At 39.9% G+C, this 15,940-nt stretch overlaps 1 protein-coding gene across 2 annotated transcripts; it reads right to left on the minus strand.

Annotated features, from left to right (window-relative positions):
• Positions 1-1,088: 1,088 nt before the first annotated feature.
• On the minus strand, positions 1,089-9,394 carry TP53RK (TP53 regulating kinase). Of its 2 annotated transcripts, XM_044661099.1 has the most exons (3): positions 8,950-9,394; positions 7,700-7,953; positions 1,089-1,265 (listed from the first exon to the last, which is right to left on the minus strand). In XM_044661099.1, exons 1-3 carry the CDS (start codon positions 9,281-9,283, stop codon positions 1,224-1,226), a joined length of 630 nt encoding a protein of 209 aa, XP_044517034.1. In that variant the 5' UTR covers positions 9,284-9,394; the 3' UTR covers positions 1,089-1,223. The 2 variants fall into 2 exon arrangements, with proteins under 2 accessions (XP_044517034.1, XP_044517030.1); XM_044661095.1 differs by lacking the exon at positions 1,089-1,265 and having other exon boundaries at positions 7,409-7,953.
• Positions 9,395-15,940: the final 6,546 nt, after the last annotated feature.

Consider the following 15,940-nt stretch of genomic DNA (forward strand, 5'->3'; position numbering starts at 1 on the left):
ACCCCAAAGAGATCATAGGGGAAAAGATTTGTACAAAAATATTTATAGCTGTGTTCTTTGTGGTGGCAAAAAATTGGAAAATGGGGGAATGTCCTTCAATTGGGGAATGGCTGAACAAATTGTGGTATCTGTTGGTGATGGAATACTATTGTGCTCAAAGGAATAATGAACTGGAGGAATTTGATGTGAACTGGAATGACCTCCAGGAATTGATGCAGTGAAAGGAGCAGAACCAGGAGAACCTTCCAGTGATTCCCAAAGTGGGTGCTACCTCCCCCTGGTGGGTGCTGCAGTGATTCAGGGAGTCGGTGATGGCCACAGGTATATTTATCTTTCCTATTAATTGCTATTAAATTTTTTAAAAAATTAATTTCCAAGGGGCTAAGTAATATTTTTTCTGGAAAGGGGGCAGTAGGCCAAAAAAGTTTGGGAACCACTGTTATACACAGAGACTGTATAGTGTTTTTTACGCTGTGGTACAACCGAATATAATGGACTTCTCTACTAGTAGCAATGCAATGATCCAGGACAATTCTGAGGGACTTATGAGAACATGAATCATGAAACCATGAAAAATATTCTAAAAAATAAAATAAAATTATAAAATGGAATTAGATCAGAAGATCTCAAATGTCTCAGTCATCTAAGGGCCAGAATTCAACACCCTTATTTCACACCCTGTGAGGTGTTTCACAAAAAATAATTTATTTCCAGTATCTCCTACTCCCTTAATGGGGAAGTTCTTATATCCCGGTGAGAGATCTGGTTTCTGATCAACACTTACTTATATGTTACAATGGGCAGGTAATATAAATTTTCTGAGCCTCAGTTTTAAACATCGATAAAATGGGGGTACTACTATTTCTTACACAGAGCGGTCCTGAGGACCAAATAAGAAGAAATTTGATATATATTGTTATTATCTATAGTTTCAGGAGGTCTAGATAGGTTAATTAACTTGCCCTGTGTTACATAAGTAATGTGTTAGAGGTAAGGATATGACTTCCCAAGTACAATATTCTATTGACTAATTAATGAAAATTAATTTTCAAATTCAATAAAAACAGTTTTAAAGAGATTCAAAATTTTATTTTTCTATAGAAAAGGTGAACATCCAGATTATTTTGTGTGTTTTGGAAAACTTGTAGCTACTTTTGAGATAGTGTAGATCATTGTTCTGAAGTTCTTCATCCAAAAGCCAGAGCCACTAAATGAGGTCTGATTCATCCCAGCAGTCCTCGAAGGATTTCAGATACATTTCTACGCTTATGAGGAGAAAACAGAAAAGGAATTTGCATCTTGTCTTGGGAATGCTTATTAATGACCAATTCCCCTTGAAATATTAAGTATACATGGGGTCAATATTTCCTTTGGGGGGTATTCTGAAATTCTATTCCCAAATGGAACAAAATCTGGCACATTTCTGCTCTCTTTCAATTGGTTCTGATTTCAGTTTAATTCAATAAACATTTATCAGGTGTCCACTATGTACAAATCAAAGTGGCAGATAACAACAAACAGGGAAGTAGGCTAAGGAGGGTAAGATCTCACCTGCCATATACTGACTATTCCTTGACGAGGAGCCTGGAAAATGAGGTTCCTCCCTCTCTGGGATTCTTCTCTATTTCCCAAATGCCAGAGGAGAAGTTTATCCCATGTCCTCTTTCTTCTTCCCAGAAGAGACTGTGTTATTGGGGAACTTTTTGGCTCTCTACCCAATAGGACACAAGGTTAGACTTCAAAAGACCTTGGTTCTTGTAGGCCTAGTTTTTACTAGCTAAATGATACTCTCTGGGTCTCCATTTCCTCAAACTATTAAAAGAGAGAGAGAGGGAGGGGAAGAGAGAGAGAGAGAGAGAGAGAGAGAGAGAGAGAGAGAGAGAGAGAGAATTGGCAAGTAAAAGATCTCTCCAAGATCCTATCCTATGAGCCTATAAGGAGATTATCTCTCTCTCTGTCCCCTTTGTGTTTAATGATCTATGACTATGGTCTTTGCACCATAAATGTGAACAGGACAAGATACTCCTATTAAAGAGGCACTAATTATTACACCTATTAAATTATTAAATAAAATTAAATTATTAAATAAAATATCTAATTATTAAATTAGATACACCTATTAAAGAGTAACAGGAAATAACCAGCTCTCCCAGTGAGTGGGATACCTTTGGCTACTCAAATACCATTTCCTTCAGGAAGCCTACCTGTCTGGTAACCTACCACCTCAGACCTCATATTTGGTTTTGTAACATCACAATTCATTTATCTTGTAATCGTGTGTTGGGCATCATAGTAAAATGAGCAAGAAAGACGAGAGTTCAAATCCCACCTCTGACACATACAATATTTACTGTGTGACCCATAGAGCACAGTACTTCTCAAAGTATAGCTCTCAAAGACCATTCAAGGTCAAAATTATTTTCATAATAATATTAAGGTATGTTCATTTCTAATACAGTAAATAATGATAGACAAAACCCACAAACAAAATATTCTTTGCAGAGTACTAAGTAATTTTAAGAGTGTGAAGAGATCGTAAGACCAAAAAGTTCATACAGATATGGGGTATTCTTAGTAAAGCTACAAGTGGATATGGTTTGCCATTTTCTTCTCCAGGGGATTAAGGCAGACAGAGGTTAAATGACTTGCTCAGGGTAACACAAAGAGTGTGTGTCCGAGGTCAGATTTGAACTCAAGACTTCACGATTCCTGGCCCAGCACTCTATCCACTGAGCCTTCTAGCTGCTTCCATGACTAGAACCAGGACTAGACGAAAACAGGTCTTCTAGTGTCCAGTCTGATACTAAAAAGCAGAGATTCATAAAACTCCCTAAGACATAGCTCCTCAGCCCATAGTTTTCCCGGGGTATACCCACAGGCCATATTTATGTTTCATAACTTCACTTAAAAGGGCAAAATTACTAGGTTCAAATCTGGTCTCAGACACTTCCCTGCTGTGTGACCCTGGGCAAGTCACTTGACCCCCATTGCCTACCCTTACCACTCTTCTGATTTGGAACCAATACACGGTATTGACTCCAAGACGGAAGGTAAGGGTTAAAAAAAAAAAAAAAAAAAAGGGCAAAATTACCACTAATTTGGGCTAAATCTGCCTCATCACAACACAAGTCTAACCTAGTTACCCCTAGAATTCCCATCCTTTGTCCTTCAATCTCCAGCACCTTATGTGGAATAGTTTTTTGTTTAATTGTTTTTCAGTAATATATGACTCTTTATGACCCTATTTTTCTTGGCAAAAATACTGGAGTGGTTTGCCATTTCCTTCTCTAACTCATTTTACAGATGAAGAAACTGAGGGAAACAGGGTTAAGTGAGTTGCCCAGGGTCATAAAGTTAGTGTCTGAGGCCATATTTGAACACACAAAAATGAGTTTCCTTGGCTTGGGGCCTGGCATTCTACCCACTGTACCGCTTAGCTGGCCCTTGGAATACAGTAGATATATAATAAATACTTATTGATTGGTTGGAGGTGGTAGCTAGAGAGGAGACAATGAACAAGGCATAGCTGGATCTCTCCTGAAATAGTACCCCAAGGGAGAGAGTCATCCCAGGGGGGAAGATGGGGGAATGGCAGAAGCCAGAGTGCAAATTCCTCTAGGAGTCAGTCTCTAGAGGGAGAGGCCAGGTAGAAGAAGGCTGTGATGGAGTGCTGGAAAAGAAACTCCCATCACTCCTAAATCCCTTGGGGCCCGCTGAAAGCAGGTGAAGAAATCATATTTAAAGACTTGTTTTTCTAAGGCCCCTGCTCCAGGGACAGTTTTTGACAAAACAAATCACAGCAGCAATGGAGGATGACAATGAAAGATGATGCCAATGACAGAAAACACAACTTAAACATATCCCACCACAGCTTCTGACCAAGATGGCAACTACAGACGATCTAGCTTCCTGAAACCTATACCATAAAACCCTCAAGTTTGAATGAGACCAAATGAGCAAGATATGCCATGAGTAACAACAGTGACCTTTTCTACCTCAAGAGCTGCACTGAAAGTCAGCCAGAAGGCCATAGGTGATAGGAAAGGGGGCCCACCAGCAAAGTCTACATCAGTCCAGGGCATTCTCCCACCATGATCAGAGAGTGATCAGAGGCAGAGGAACATATATTATCAGCAAGTTGTGTTTGGAAGAAGCAACAAGAGCAAATGGTTTCCTGAGAAAACTTCAAGGTGATCAGAAACCTTGGAAGGCCCAGGCAGTGACTAGTCAGTTGCCATCATGCTCAGACCAGGATAGCCTAGATCCAGGGGCTTAGAGATTCTTAACACTTTGAAATGAGATGCCAGAGGGACCCTGAAAATCTAGCTTCTAACTTTCATTCCTGAAGTAGAGTTTGGGCCAGGGCCAGAGCCAGGCCCTCCCCTGGTGCTTAACTTCAAAGATCCAAGGAAGTTCTAACCCTGGACAGTAAAGGAAGGTCAGCTAGGAGATCAAGCAAGGCCAATTATGTGCCCCCATCACAAAATGGAAAGTTGGGGAGGGGAGGTGGACTAGGCCCCAGAACAAGACCCCAAATCAGGGAATAAAGCTGAACAGATCAGTAAATCAAAGAAAGCACCAACCACTATCAAAAATTATTACCAGTTTAAAGATCACTCCACAAGAGCAAGTAACTCTGTAACAACTGAAACTAAAGATTCAAAGTAAAAAATGGATTTTCCACAAGGACTATATGAATACCTAGAAGAAACAAGACAGAAGACAAAAAGAAATGAAAGCTTTGGAAGAATTGGCTGGAGAATAAGTAGCTTAAACCTTTAGAAATGGACTTCCCCTGTGAAAAAATAAGGACGCTAATGTACTTTTGGTGAAATTGTGAACTGGTCCAACCATTCTGGAGAACAATTTGAACTATGCTCAAAGGGCTATAAAACTGTGCATACCCTTTGACTCAGCAATACATCTATTAGGTCTGTATTCTAAAGAAAAAGGAAGCGGTCCTATAAGTACATATTTGTAGCAGCTCTTTATGTAGCGGCAAAGAATTGGAAATTGAGAGGAAGTATCAATTGGAGAATGGCTGAACAAGTATATGACTATGGACAGAATAGTATTGTGCTATGAGAAATGATGAGCAGGATGGTTTCAGAGAAACTTGAGAAGACTTATATGAACTCATGCAAAGTAAGCAGAACCAGAACACTGTACATTGTAACAGCAATATGTATGATGATGAGCAGTATCTTAGCTACTCTGATCAATACAATGATCCATAATAATTCAAAAGTACTCATAATGAGAAATACCATCTCTTCCTGATATTTACCCCCAGAGAGAGACCTAATGGATTCTGAGTGCAAAGTGAAGCTGTTTTTTTTTTCCTTTTTCTTGGATTTTTTGTAAAATGGCCAATAAGGAAATGTTTTGTTTGATTTTACATATATAACGGATATCCTTTTGCTTGACTTCTCAATGGGTGGGAGAGGGGCTGGAGGGAATTTGGAACTCAAAAAATTTTTAATGAATGCTTAAAAAATTAGAAGTTTAAAAAAAGAAATGAACTTCCCCCAAATTAAAATGACTAAATATAAGTCAATAACTCCATGCATTAGCAAAAAAATATTAGAACAAAATCAAAAGGTTCCAAAAGGAGAAAAATAAGATATCTGATATCAAAAACAACTAGCCTAGAAAATAGATCAAAGGAAGATCTCATTTTTTTCATTAAACTACCTGAAAAACATGGATTAAAAAACATGGACACTATGTTTCAAGAAATCTTAAATGAGTACCCCAAAGAGATCATAGATAAAAAGACTTGTACAAAAATATTTATAGCCACGCTTTTTGTGGTTGAAAAAAACTGGAAAATGAGGGTATGCCCTTCAATTGGGGAAGGGCTGAACAAATTGTGGTATCTGATGGTGATGGAATACTATTGTGCTCAAAGAAATAATGAACTGGAGGAATTCCATGTAAACTGGAATGACCTCCAGGAATTGATGCAGAGTGAAAGGAGCAGAACCAGGAGAACACTGTACACAGAGACTGATACACTGTGGTAAAATCGAATGTAATGGACTTCTGTACTAGCAGTAATGCAATGACCCAGGACAATTCTGAGGGATTTATGGAAAAGAACACTACCCATATTCAGAGGAAGAACTATAGGAGTGGTAACACAGAAAAACAACAACCACTTGAACACATGGGTTGATACTGACATGATTGGGGATGAAGACTCAAAACGATTCACACCAATGCAACTACCAATATGTAAATAAGTCTTGATTGATCACTCATGTTAAAACCAGTGGAAATGTGCGTTGGATGGGGTGGGGGGTGAAGAGGGGGTGAAGGGGAAAGTAAAAACATGAATCATGTAACCATGGAAAATTTTTCTAAAAAAATAAAATATTTAAATCAATAAAAAAAAATCTTAAATGAAAACTGCTCAGATCTGGCTTGTTGCCAGACATATTAGAAACAGAAGGCAAATTAAAGACAGGAAGAATCCATTGAACACCTTCTGAAAGAAATCCCAAAGTGAAAAGTTCGAGGAATGTTATAACTAAAATCAAGAGCTTCCACATCAAAGAAAAAAATACAAGTATCCAGAATGAAGCAATTAAAGTACTAAGTAACTATAGTTAGCATCACAGAAAATCTAGCAGATATACAATATTCCAAAAGGCAAAATATATAGGTTTACAAACAAGAATAATGTAACTTGCAAAACTGAGTATAATCCTATGGGGGAAACTGCCTTTAATGTAAGAAGGATTTCAAGTATCTTTGATGAAAAGAGCCAAGTAGAAAATTTAAATACAAACATAAGTTGAGAGAATTCCAGAAAAATATAATTGAGGAACTGGAAGTTATAGAGAATAAGTGACTTCAAAATCATATCTTCAATAGGTATTGAGGAAGTTAAAAAAGGGAAAATAAAGCTCCTGGGGGCAGATTAGTTCTATTACCAGGGTTTAACGTGGAGACTGAGAAGAGATGAGAAAAGCATGAACATATTACCCACCTCTGGAAAGTAATGATAGATACAAGACACAGAGACATACATTTTTGGACACTGTATAGACTGGTTTTGCTTGTCTATGCTTATTTGGTACGAGGTTTTTTACCTATCTTTTTTTTTTTGACTTGAGGGAGTGGAGTTAGGTGAGAGGGTTTAGTAATAGTGAAAAAGAGGCATTGTAATGTTTTTTAAATGTACTGAATGAAAAGAAGTTCATTCAGAAGGGCAAACAAGCAGAATAATGTAAAAAGTAACTACAGAATTCATTATACTTTTTAAAAAAGTAATTATGAAATAGATTCATATTTCATATAGAATCCCCTTTTTTATGTCCTACTGTTTAGAAATGCTCTTTTTGATGTCTCAGTTTGGAATATAATTTTTTTTTACTAAAAAATAAAAAACTTCCAACACAAGTTTTGGTAGCCTCCCTGGAAAATTTATTTGGAAATAAATTGTATGGTACTACCAGAGAATTTTCTCCTATCCAACCATAGACCGCTTCCTTCCTCTCAGTCGTACCTCATCTAACTTTTTTAGCACAGGGCCTGACTTTTTGGATTCTGATGAATAACTTTTTAGAAGTTCCTGGTACATTATCTCTGTGTTGGGATGTGTACTGAGAAAGGCCTTTTCTAGGACATAGAGGTCTACACCTTTATCTTCTGGAAGGGCAGAAATAAAACTGAGTCCAAAGTCTATAAGTACCAGGCTCAGCTGTTCAACAGGCAGCTTCAAGAGCATGTTTGAGGTGGTCAGATCTCCATGAATAACATCTTCATCGTGTAATTGTGCCAGAACCTTTCCCATCTTTCTTGCTAAAAGGGAGAGTTTTTCAGGATCGTTTTCGGTTATGTGAATTGATTGAATATAGTCCCTGACAGTCAAGGATTCTTCAATATCTTCCAGGTATAAGCAATTGGAAGCATAGTCCACAAAAAAGACAACTGGTGCTGAAATCCCTGAAGGCGAAACAAACAATAAAAGGTCATTTTAATAATTTAACCTAATATTTGCAATAATTTAAAGGTCTTATTACATATATTTTTAAAATTCTAAGAATTTTCTCTTTGTGCTAAATCATTTCAACAAAACTAGAAGGGCAGGATTGCATCTTATCTAAACTTTCTAAGGAAAAAGGAGAGTTCTCCACAAATCGGGCAACAGGGATCAATTGGTGCCTTGATATGAAAAAACACAAACAGTCTAACTTCAAAGAACTGACATTACACACAGTAAACTGTCTCTTCTGTTAAGAGAAACTTGAAATTAAGATGCCATTTCCAGGAACCCTATAGCAGGATTTCCCAACTAGTCATTGCAGTTTTTCCAGCTTCGAGGTGTACAATAATAATACCTAGCATTTATATGGCACTTTATATATAGTTCCTTTGATCTTCACACAACCCTTAAGGTAAGATGCTATTATTATCCCCATTTTACAATTAAGGATTAGGGAAACTAAAGTGAAATGACTTGTCCAAGGGTCACTGGGTGTCAGGCTGGGATTTAAACGGAGGTCTTCCTGACTCCAGGCCCCTTGCTCCAGCCACAGCACCACCTAATAGCTCTTCTTACCCTGGATACGTTGCATTTATTACTACTTGAATATTTTATTTTCCCCCTATCAGTGATGGGCAAACTATTCCCCGAGGGCCAGATCCAGGATGTAGTTTGCCCATCACTGCCTTAAGCAAATCCCTTATCACTATGCCCCCACATCCAGATGGATAGACAGGGCCCATACATCATTCTTTGGCTGTGGGCCCTTTAGGTCTCTCCCCTCGTCTCCCTCCCTCCCCCCCTTTTTTTAGGGCTGTAGTCTTCCAGAATTAGAATGGAAGCCGTTTGAGAGCAGGGACAGATCGTATACCACGCCTGGGTAAGCACTGCGCTCAGCCCACGAGCAGCTGGATAAGCGTGATGGATAGGCCGCCGCCCCGCCCTCCCGCGCTCACCGGCGCGGCGGCAACGCATCAGGGCCCGGGCCTCCTGCACCGTACGCCGCCGGCTCAGCCGCATGTCCAGGACCGGGTGCCGGTAATGCTTCGGGAAGCGCTCCTTGATCACCGCCGCGCGGCCCAAAAAGCGGCCACGGTACACGCGCGCCTCGGCCCCCTGCTTCACCAGCTCCAGGGTCCGCAGAAATTCTCTGCTCCGCTCCCGTTCCCGTTCCAGCTCCTGTTCCCGTGCCTGTTCCCGCTCATGCTCTTGTTTTTTGGGGGCGGTCAATCCCGAAGTCCCCGCTACAGCCTCCGCCCCTTCGCTCCCGGTCTGAGGGACGGCCGCCATTTTGCCCGTCTCTCAACGGCCGCCTCTCGGAATTCTTCGGCTCTTTACGGAAGCCCTGGTGGCTGGTCCTCCCCCTCCTTGGAACACTTCGTATTTTTCCGGAAGCCCCACCTCCTCCTCCTCGAACTTTCCCTGGCTTTGAGAGAGATGGAAGGGACCTCAGAATCCAAGCCTTTCTCTTATTTTGGGGGGGGAGGAAGGGGGACGGTTGGGGGGACGAGGCCCACAGAAGTTTAGTGACTTCTTTTTGCTTGTCACCTCAGTGGATGGGGTACAGGGAGACAATTTGGAACTCAAGACATTTAAAAATCAATGTTAAAAAACAATTTTTTAAAAAAGTTTAGTGACTCGCCTCAAGTCACACAGCCCTGTTTTCTCCCCGTTAGCCCGAGAGTTCCTTTAAGGCAGAGATTGTCTCATAGTATCTTTGTATTTATTTGTATCACTTAATAAATGGTCGTTGACTGGAACGAGGAGTGGCAGATCTGGGAATTCAAACTCATTACTTGAGATAACAAATCCAGTGCCTTGAATGAATGAATGAATGAATGAATGAAAAGGCATTCATTAAGGCTTACTATGGGGGCAAGTATTGTGCTGAGGTTTGGAGACACATATGAAAGTGAAGGCTGAACCTGAACCCAAAGAGTTTACATTTTAATAGGGCAGAGTGGGGAGTACAGGGGAGGGAGGGAGTTTTTTTTTTTTTTGAAAAATTACTATTATGAGTGGAATTATTAAAGGCATAGAGTGGCACACAATTTTTTTAAACCCTTAATTTCTGTGTATTGCCTCCTAGGTGGAAGAGTAGTAAGGGTGGGCAATGGAGGTCAAGTGACTTGCCCAGGGTCACCCAGCTGGGAAGTGTCTGAGGCCGGATTTGGTACACACTTTTCAGAAGCAATGGCAGTAGACTTGGCTTCTAGTCCTGCCTCTGAAACATCATTACATGTAGGGCACTTGTCAGTGCTATGGGCAAACTCTGTGGTATAGAAAAGATCCCAGAATTTCCTTAGTTTCTTTAGTCTGTACTAATGAAATCACAATCCAGTACCTATCCAGAACTGAAGAGTAAAGAAACTGAGGACCTTTCTGAAATAGTGAGCCTGGGGACATACTGATTAGTCATTAGGGGATGGGGAACAGTGAAGGGAGAGAGAGAGAGAGTGGGTGAATTCTGAAAGGGTTACATCTTCAGGTCACAATGGCCTTTGGTCCCGGTGGCTAGGCAGCAGGAAAGTGGCTCAAGATAAGGAAAAAACATCTAGTTTACTTGCTGCTTTGCTGAACACTTTCATCTTTCTAGAAACCCTGTCTTCTCTCATAGGATCGTCTAGTCCAATCCACTCATTTTACAGAAGAAGAAACTGAGGCCCTCAAGTGAAGTGGCTTGCCTAAGTCACACAGATAACAGTAGGAAAGTATTCTTCTCCCTGGACCCTCTTCATAGACTTTTGGAATTTCTCATTTGTTTCCAAACAGCCCCTTCGAAGATGCAAGGTTATTCTTTCATTCATCAAACGTTTATTCAGCAGCAACAAGAAGTACAACAAACATTACAGATTCAACAGACATGTATTAAGGTATGTTCCAGGCCTTATTTCATGGATGAAATTCACATAGGACTTCCAAGTGAATGAAGGGGAAGAATGCATATTTTCTGGATTATGACATGTAGTATGGGCAGGTAGCCCATCCCACGGTGGAATATCTGACCCTTGAAGGCAGGGTCTGTTTCATTTTTGTCTTCGTATCCCTAATGCCTAGCACAGTGCCTGAGGTACTAGTAGGTAGTTAATATATGCTTGATAATTTAAGTTGAATGAGTTTATATGTTGGTCTTTTGTTTTCATAGTGATAATTTCTCTTTAAGAAAATGTGAATTCTTTATCTTGTGTTGAGTACTTGTTGCCATGGGTACTTAAGAACATATCTGTGTTAACTGGAGGATGAAGTCAAGAAGCCTGGCCAGTATCCTTGGACTTAGCCTTTAAATGGAGGGAGCTGACAGTGGGGTCTGGAGGAGGGAAGCTGGCACACCTGGGTAGTCCTTTCAGGGAACTAAAGTTCCAGCAAAGGCAGTAAACAGAGGCAGTGAGCTGATGAGCCAAAAAGTGAGCTGCAACAAAATGAGTCATAGCAGAGAAAAAAGAGCACAATGGAAAAGAGAGCAGAGGACGAAAGGGACTGGAGAGAGGTAGACTCATACTGTAGTATCTCCTTCTCTGCCCCTCCTACTCAGAGTTCCTGCCCTCATAAAATCCTAGAATTTCAGAATCAGAGAAGGATTAGAAGGGCATCTCTACAATGGATTAAAATAAAAATCTGGGCTCAAATCCTGCTTATTAGGAATGCAACCCTGGAAAGTCACCTACTCTTTCTGGCTCTCAGTTTTCTTATCTATAAAATGAGGTTATTAAACTCCATCTAGGACCCCTAAGAGCCCCTCCGGCTCTAAAACAATTATCCTGTGACTTTTAAAATAATGATAAAAATTCACTTTTCCTTGATTCTTGGCAAAGCACTGGATTCACACCCAAAGTAGGAAGTGCAAGCATACCCATTTTGCAGAAGTCTTCAAGAAAGAAAGTGACAATCACTAGCTGTGTTCTGACCTGAACCCAGGTCTTCTCATTTCAAGGCCAGGTCCTCAGTCCACTTATAAAGACATTTCTGGTTCACCCTCCCACCCATTTGAAACAGCTAGAAATGGAAGGGAAAGGGAATAGTTTCTCCCCTAACTAATGCCGTAAAGGGTATGACCCCACTCAGGGCAACCGTGCCAGCTACAGAAAAGCCTCCTACAGCAGAGCTGTCTGCAATTGCTGTTTCCGTGAGGTGCAAATTCTTGGTCATTTTCTCCTGCAAAGCAGTTAAAGCTTACTTCAGAGAAATCGCCCCTCCATTGTTTGGCCTTCACAGTACATCACTTAATTAGCATGATTATTAGTATCATTGTTATAACCATCACCAGGGTTACCAATCCCTTTGGAGCACCTGCCTAATTAAGTCCCTTTGACAATTTTTTTGTTCCCTTCTAATAAAAAAGACTATACAATCTAATATAATAAACAGCATCTGCTGTTCTACTTCTTCTACTATTCTATTCGTTGTATTATACTTCCACTGGAGAATAACAATAACTCCAGTTTGTGAGGCTTTCTGGATATAAAACAGTTTCTTATACATTATTCCCTTCTCACAACAACCCCAGGGAGGGGGGCAGGGAGGTACAAAGGGCAGGGATTATTTTCAGGCATTTTATAAATGAGAAAACTAAGGTCCAGCCATAATGACTCATGATCATCAACCATTAAGTAGAGTGGGGACTCAAACCCAGGGCTCTGGAGGTTTTTTTTTCCCACTATATTTGCTTTTTTTTATTTCCTCCTATAACATAATTTTTAAAAACATTACTTCTGGGGACAGCTATGTGGATTGAGAGCCAGGCCTGGAGACAGGAGGTCCTGGGTTCAAATATGACATCAGATATGTCCTAGCTGTGTGACCCTGGACAAGTCACTTAACCCCCACCACCTAGATCTTGTCACACTTCTGCCTTGGAACCAATATACAGTATTAATTCTAAGATGGAAGGTAAAGGTCTAATATATATTATATACATGCTATATAATATATATTACTGCTATCTTTTGGGTTGTTTATTTTTTAACATTAGCTTCATTTCCAAGCGTTTTCTTTCCTTTTTCCTCTATGAAGAGAGCCATTCATTTAAAGAGAATAATAAAAGAGAAATAGAAAAAAAATGAATTTAGAAAAAGTAGCCAACACTTTAACTAAATCTGACAGCATTTCTGTCTTAATAACAATTCTAAGACAGAAGGGCAAGGGCTAGGCATTTGGGGTTAAGTGACTTGCTCAGGGTCATACAGCTAGGCAATATCCAAGATCAGATTGGACCCAAGACCTCCTAATTCCAGGCCTGGCTCTACATCCACTGAATGACCTAGATGCCTCAGGTAGCATTTTACTACATTCCTAACTCGGGTGTTTCCACCTAGGGTACACGAAAATATTCAGTAAATAACTATATCATTCTACTGACATTAATTCACTAATTTTTTTTTATTATTAAACAACATGCCAAAGAACTGACTTTAGGAAAAGGCAGATGTAAGTTCAGGTCTCACCTCTGACACATACTGGCTGAGTGACTCTAAGCTGGGAAGTAGGTGCTATTATGATCCTCATTTTACAGTTGTGGAAACTGAGGCAAACACATGAAATGACTTCCCTAAGTTCATGTAGCTGGTAGTGTCTGAGGTCAAATTTGAACTTGGGTCTGCCTGACTCCAGGGGATGTGCTGGGATCCTAGGAAACTGCACCAGGCATGTGCCTTCATGGGATACATACCTTGGCTGTTCATAGAAATCAGGGAGGGGGTCCAGTTCCAGACCCCTTCCTGTCAACTCCTTTGTCACTCAGCAGGTAGCATTTTATTTTATTTTATTTTTGAAACCCTTACTTCCCAGGGTTGTGAGGATTGAATAAGATTGTTAATAAAGAGTTTAGCACAATGCCTAGTATGTAGCAGGCAATGAATAATTGTTTCCTTTCTCTTTCCTCCATAAAACAGGCTTGACAAATTTAATAATATTTTTATTTTCCCCCTATTACTCGTAAAGATAATTTTTAACAATCATTTCCAAATTCTCTCCCTTCTTCTGACCTATTTTCCTGCCCTGCCCTGCCCTGTCCCTAGGATGGTAAGTAATTTGATATAGATTTTACATGTGTGATCATGTAAAACAATTTTCCATATTAGTCATTTTGTGGAAGGAGTAACTCTCGAAGACTGTAAAGGTAGAGAAGATTCACACCTACATTAGGAAAGAGAGTTTCTAATGAAATGAGATCAAATCTCCAGGTCCTGAACCTATTTTTTTTTAAACCCTTACCTTCTGTCTAGGAGTCAATACTGTGTATTGGCTCCAAGGCAGAAGAGTGGTAAGGCTAGGCAATTGTGGTCAAGTGACTTGCCCAGGGTCACACGGCTGGGAAGTGTCTGAGGCTAGATTTGAACCCAGGTCCTCCTATCTCTAGGCCTGGCTCTCATTCCACTGAGCTACCCAGCTGCCCCCACCTGTCCCTATTTTATTTATTAAATGCACATTCATGGTAAACTCTAGAATTTGTTTCCTTTTATATAGAATAGGGAATACAGGAAGGTTTGCTGAAAGCCAAGAGTTACAAGAACCAAAAAAAACTTTGGGACCCCTTGTTTTAACTCATTCTCTAAACCTTCACAAAAGAGCAAAGGATATTAGAGCTGGAGAGGATCTTAGAAATTCTTCAGTCCAAACTCTTCATTTTATAAAGATCAGGCTCTTAAAGGGAAATAAGATAAAAGATTAGATTAGAATTATTTTTAAAAAGTTGTAGAAAACAAAGTATCAGAGATGGAAGGAATCTTAGAGATTATTTAGTCCAACTTCCTCATTTTAAATGGGACTATAGGACCTTCAATGACAGGAACTATATCTTCTATTTTTCTCATATCACATGTAGCTTCCAGTACAGGACTGGGCATGAAGTGCTAAAATCCCAGCTTGCATATTTGAATTCTTTAAAAAATATTCTTTTTTTAATTTAAAAAAAATTTCAAATAAAAATTATTCTTTTCCAAATATATCCTTTTCTCTCCTCAACCAGAGTCAACCCTTATAACACAGATTTAGAAAGAGAAAAAAAAAAGTTCAACAAACCAACCGATAACAGCTTATACAGCAGGAATCGGCAACGTATGGCTCTCGAGCCATATCTGGCTCTTTTGAGGGCCAGATATGGCTCTTTCTGCAGGAGCCATAAAGTCAATTTTTTTCAGGCGCTGTTACAGGAGCGCACTGTGAGCACTGTACGGCTCTCACGAAATTACATTTTAAAAAATGTGGCATTTATGGCTCTCACGGCCAAAAAGGTTGCCGACCCCTGTTATGCAGTATTCCACATCTGAAGTCCTTCTCTCTGTCAAAAGGAGAGGAAGGATGGTAACTTTTTTCTTTTTTGTTGAAGGATGGAGAGTAGTACACTCTTCAGGAAAGCCTTTGCACACAAAACCTCATCCAGATTTACTTTGGTGATTTGAGCTAAAGTGATTTGAGAAACTGATGCTAAATAAAGTTAACTGTAATTTGGTCCATTGTAGGTTTAAAATGTGAGAGGCAAGGGGAAAGAGTCTATTTCAACTGCCTAATGATTCCACAGCCAAATTAGGGGAAGTTTTCAGAATAGAAATTGGTTGCCATCTGTTTCGATGTAAGAGGCAACTGCCCAAGTCCTTCCAATGCTCCTGAGCTGGGTTAATAGGATTCTGTTGTGAAAGGGTCACTTTAAAATGAAGTGAGTTCAGCTGAAGTCTCATTAGTGCTAAAAAGATTCAGAGATCCTCAATCTTATAATTTTCATTTTCTGGAATTAGATTGGATAAGTATATTTTATCTTAGGATTTCAGTTCATGTAAAGCTGACTATATGCAGAGAGAGACAGACAGAAACAGAGAGAGAGAGAGAGAGAGAGAGAGAGAGACAGAGAGAGAGACAGAGACAGAGAGAGACAGAGAGACAGAGAGACAGAGAGACAGAGAAAGAGGGAAGGGGAGAGACAGAGAGGAGGGAAGGGGGGAGAGACAGAGAAGG

This window comes from Gracilinanus agilis, chromosome 2 (assembly GCF_016433145.1).
Source record: "Gracilinanus agilis isolate LMUSP501 chromosome 2, AgileGrace, whole genome shotgun sequence".
In the NCBI taxonomy this organism is placed as follows: Eukaryota; Metazoa; Chordata; class Mammalia; order Didelphimorphia; family Didelphidae; genus Gracilinanus; species Gracilinanus agilis.

Excerpts from the sequence above, each read along its gene's own strand:
- TP53RK (XM_044661095.1), bottom strand. The coding sequence starts at position 9,283 with ATGGCGGCCGTCCCTCAGACCGGGAGCGAAGGGGCGGAGGCTGTAGCG. Across the intron at positions 7,954-8,949 it reads GATGCGTTGCCGCCGCGCCG|GGATTTCAGCACCAGTTGTC; the intron begins GTGAGCGCGGGA and ends TTTCGCCTTCAG.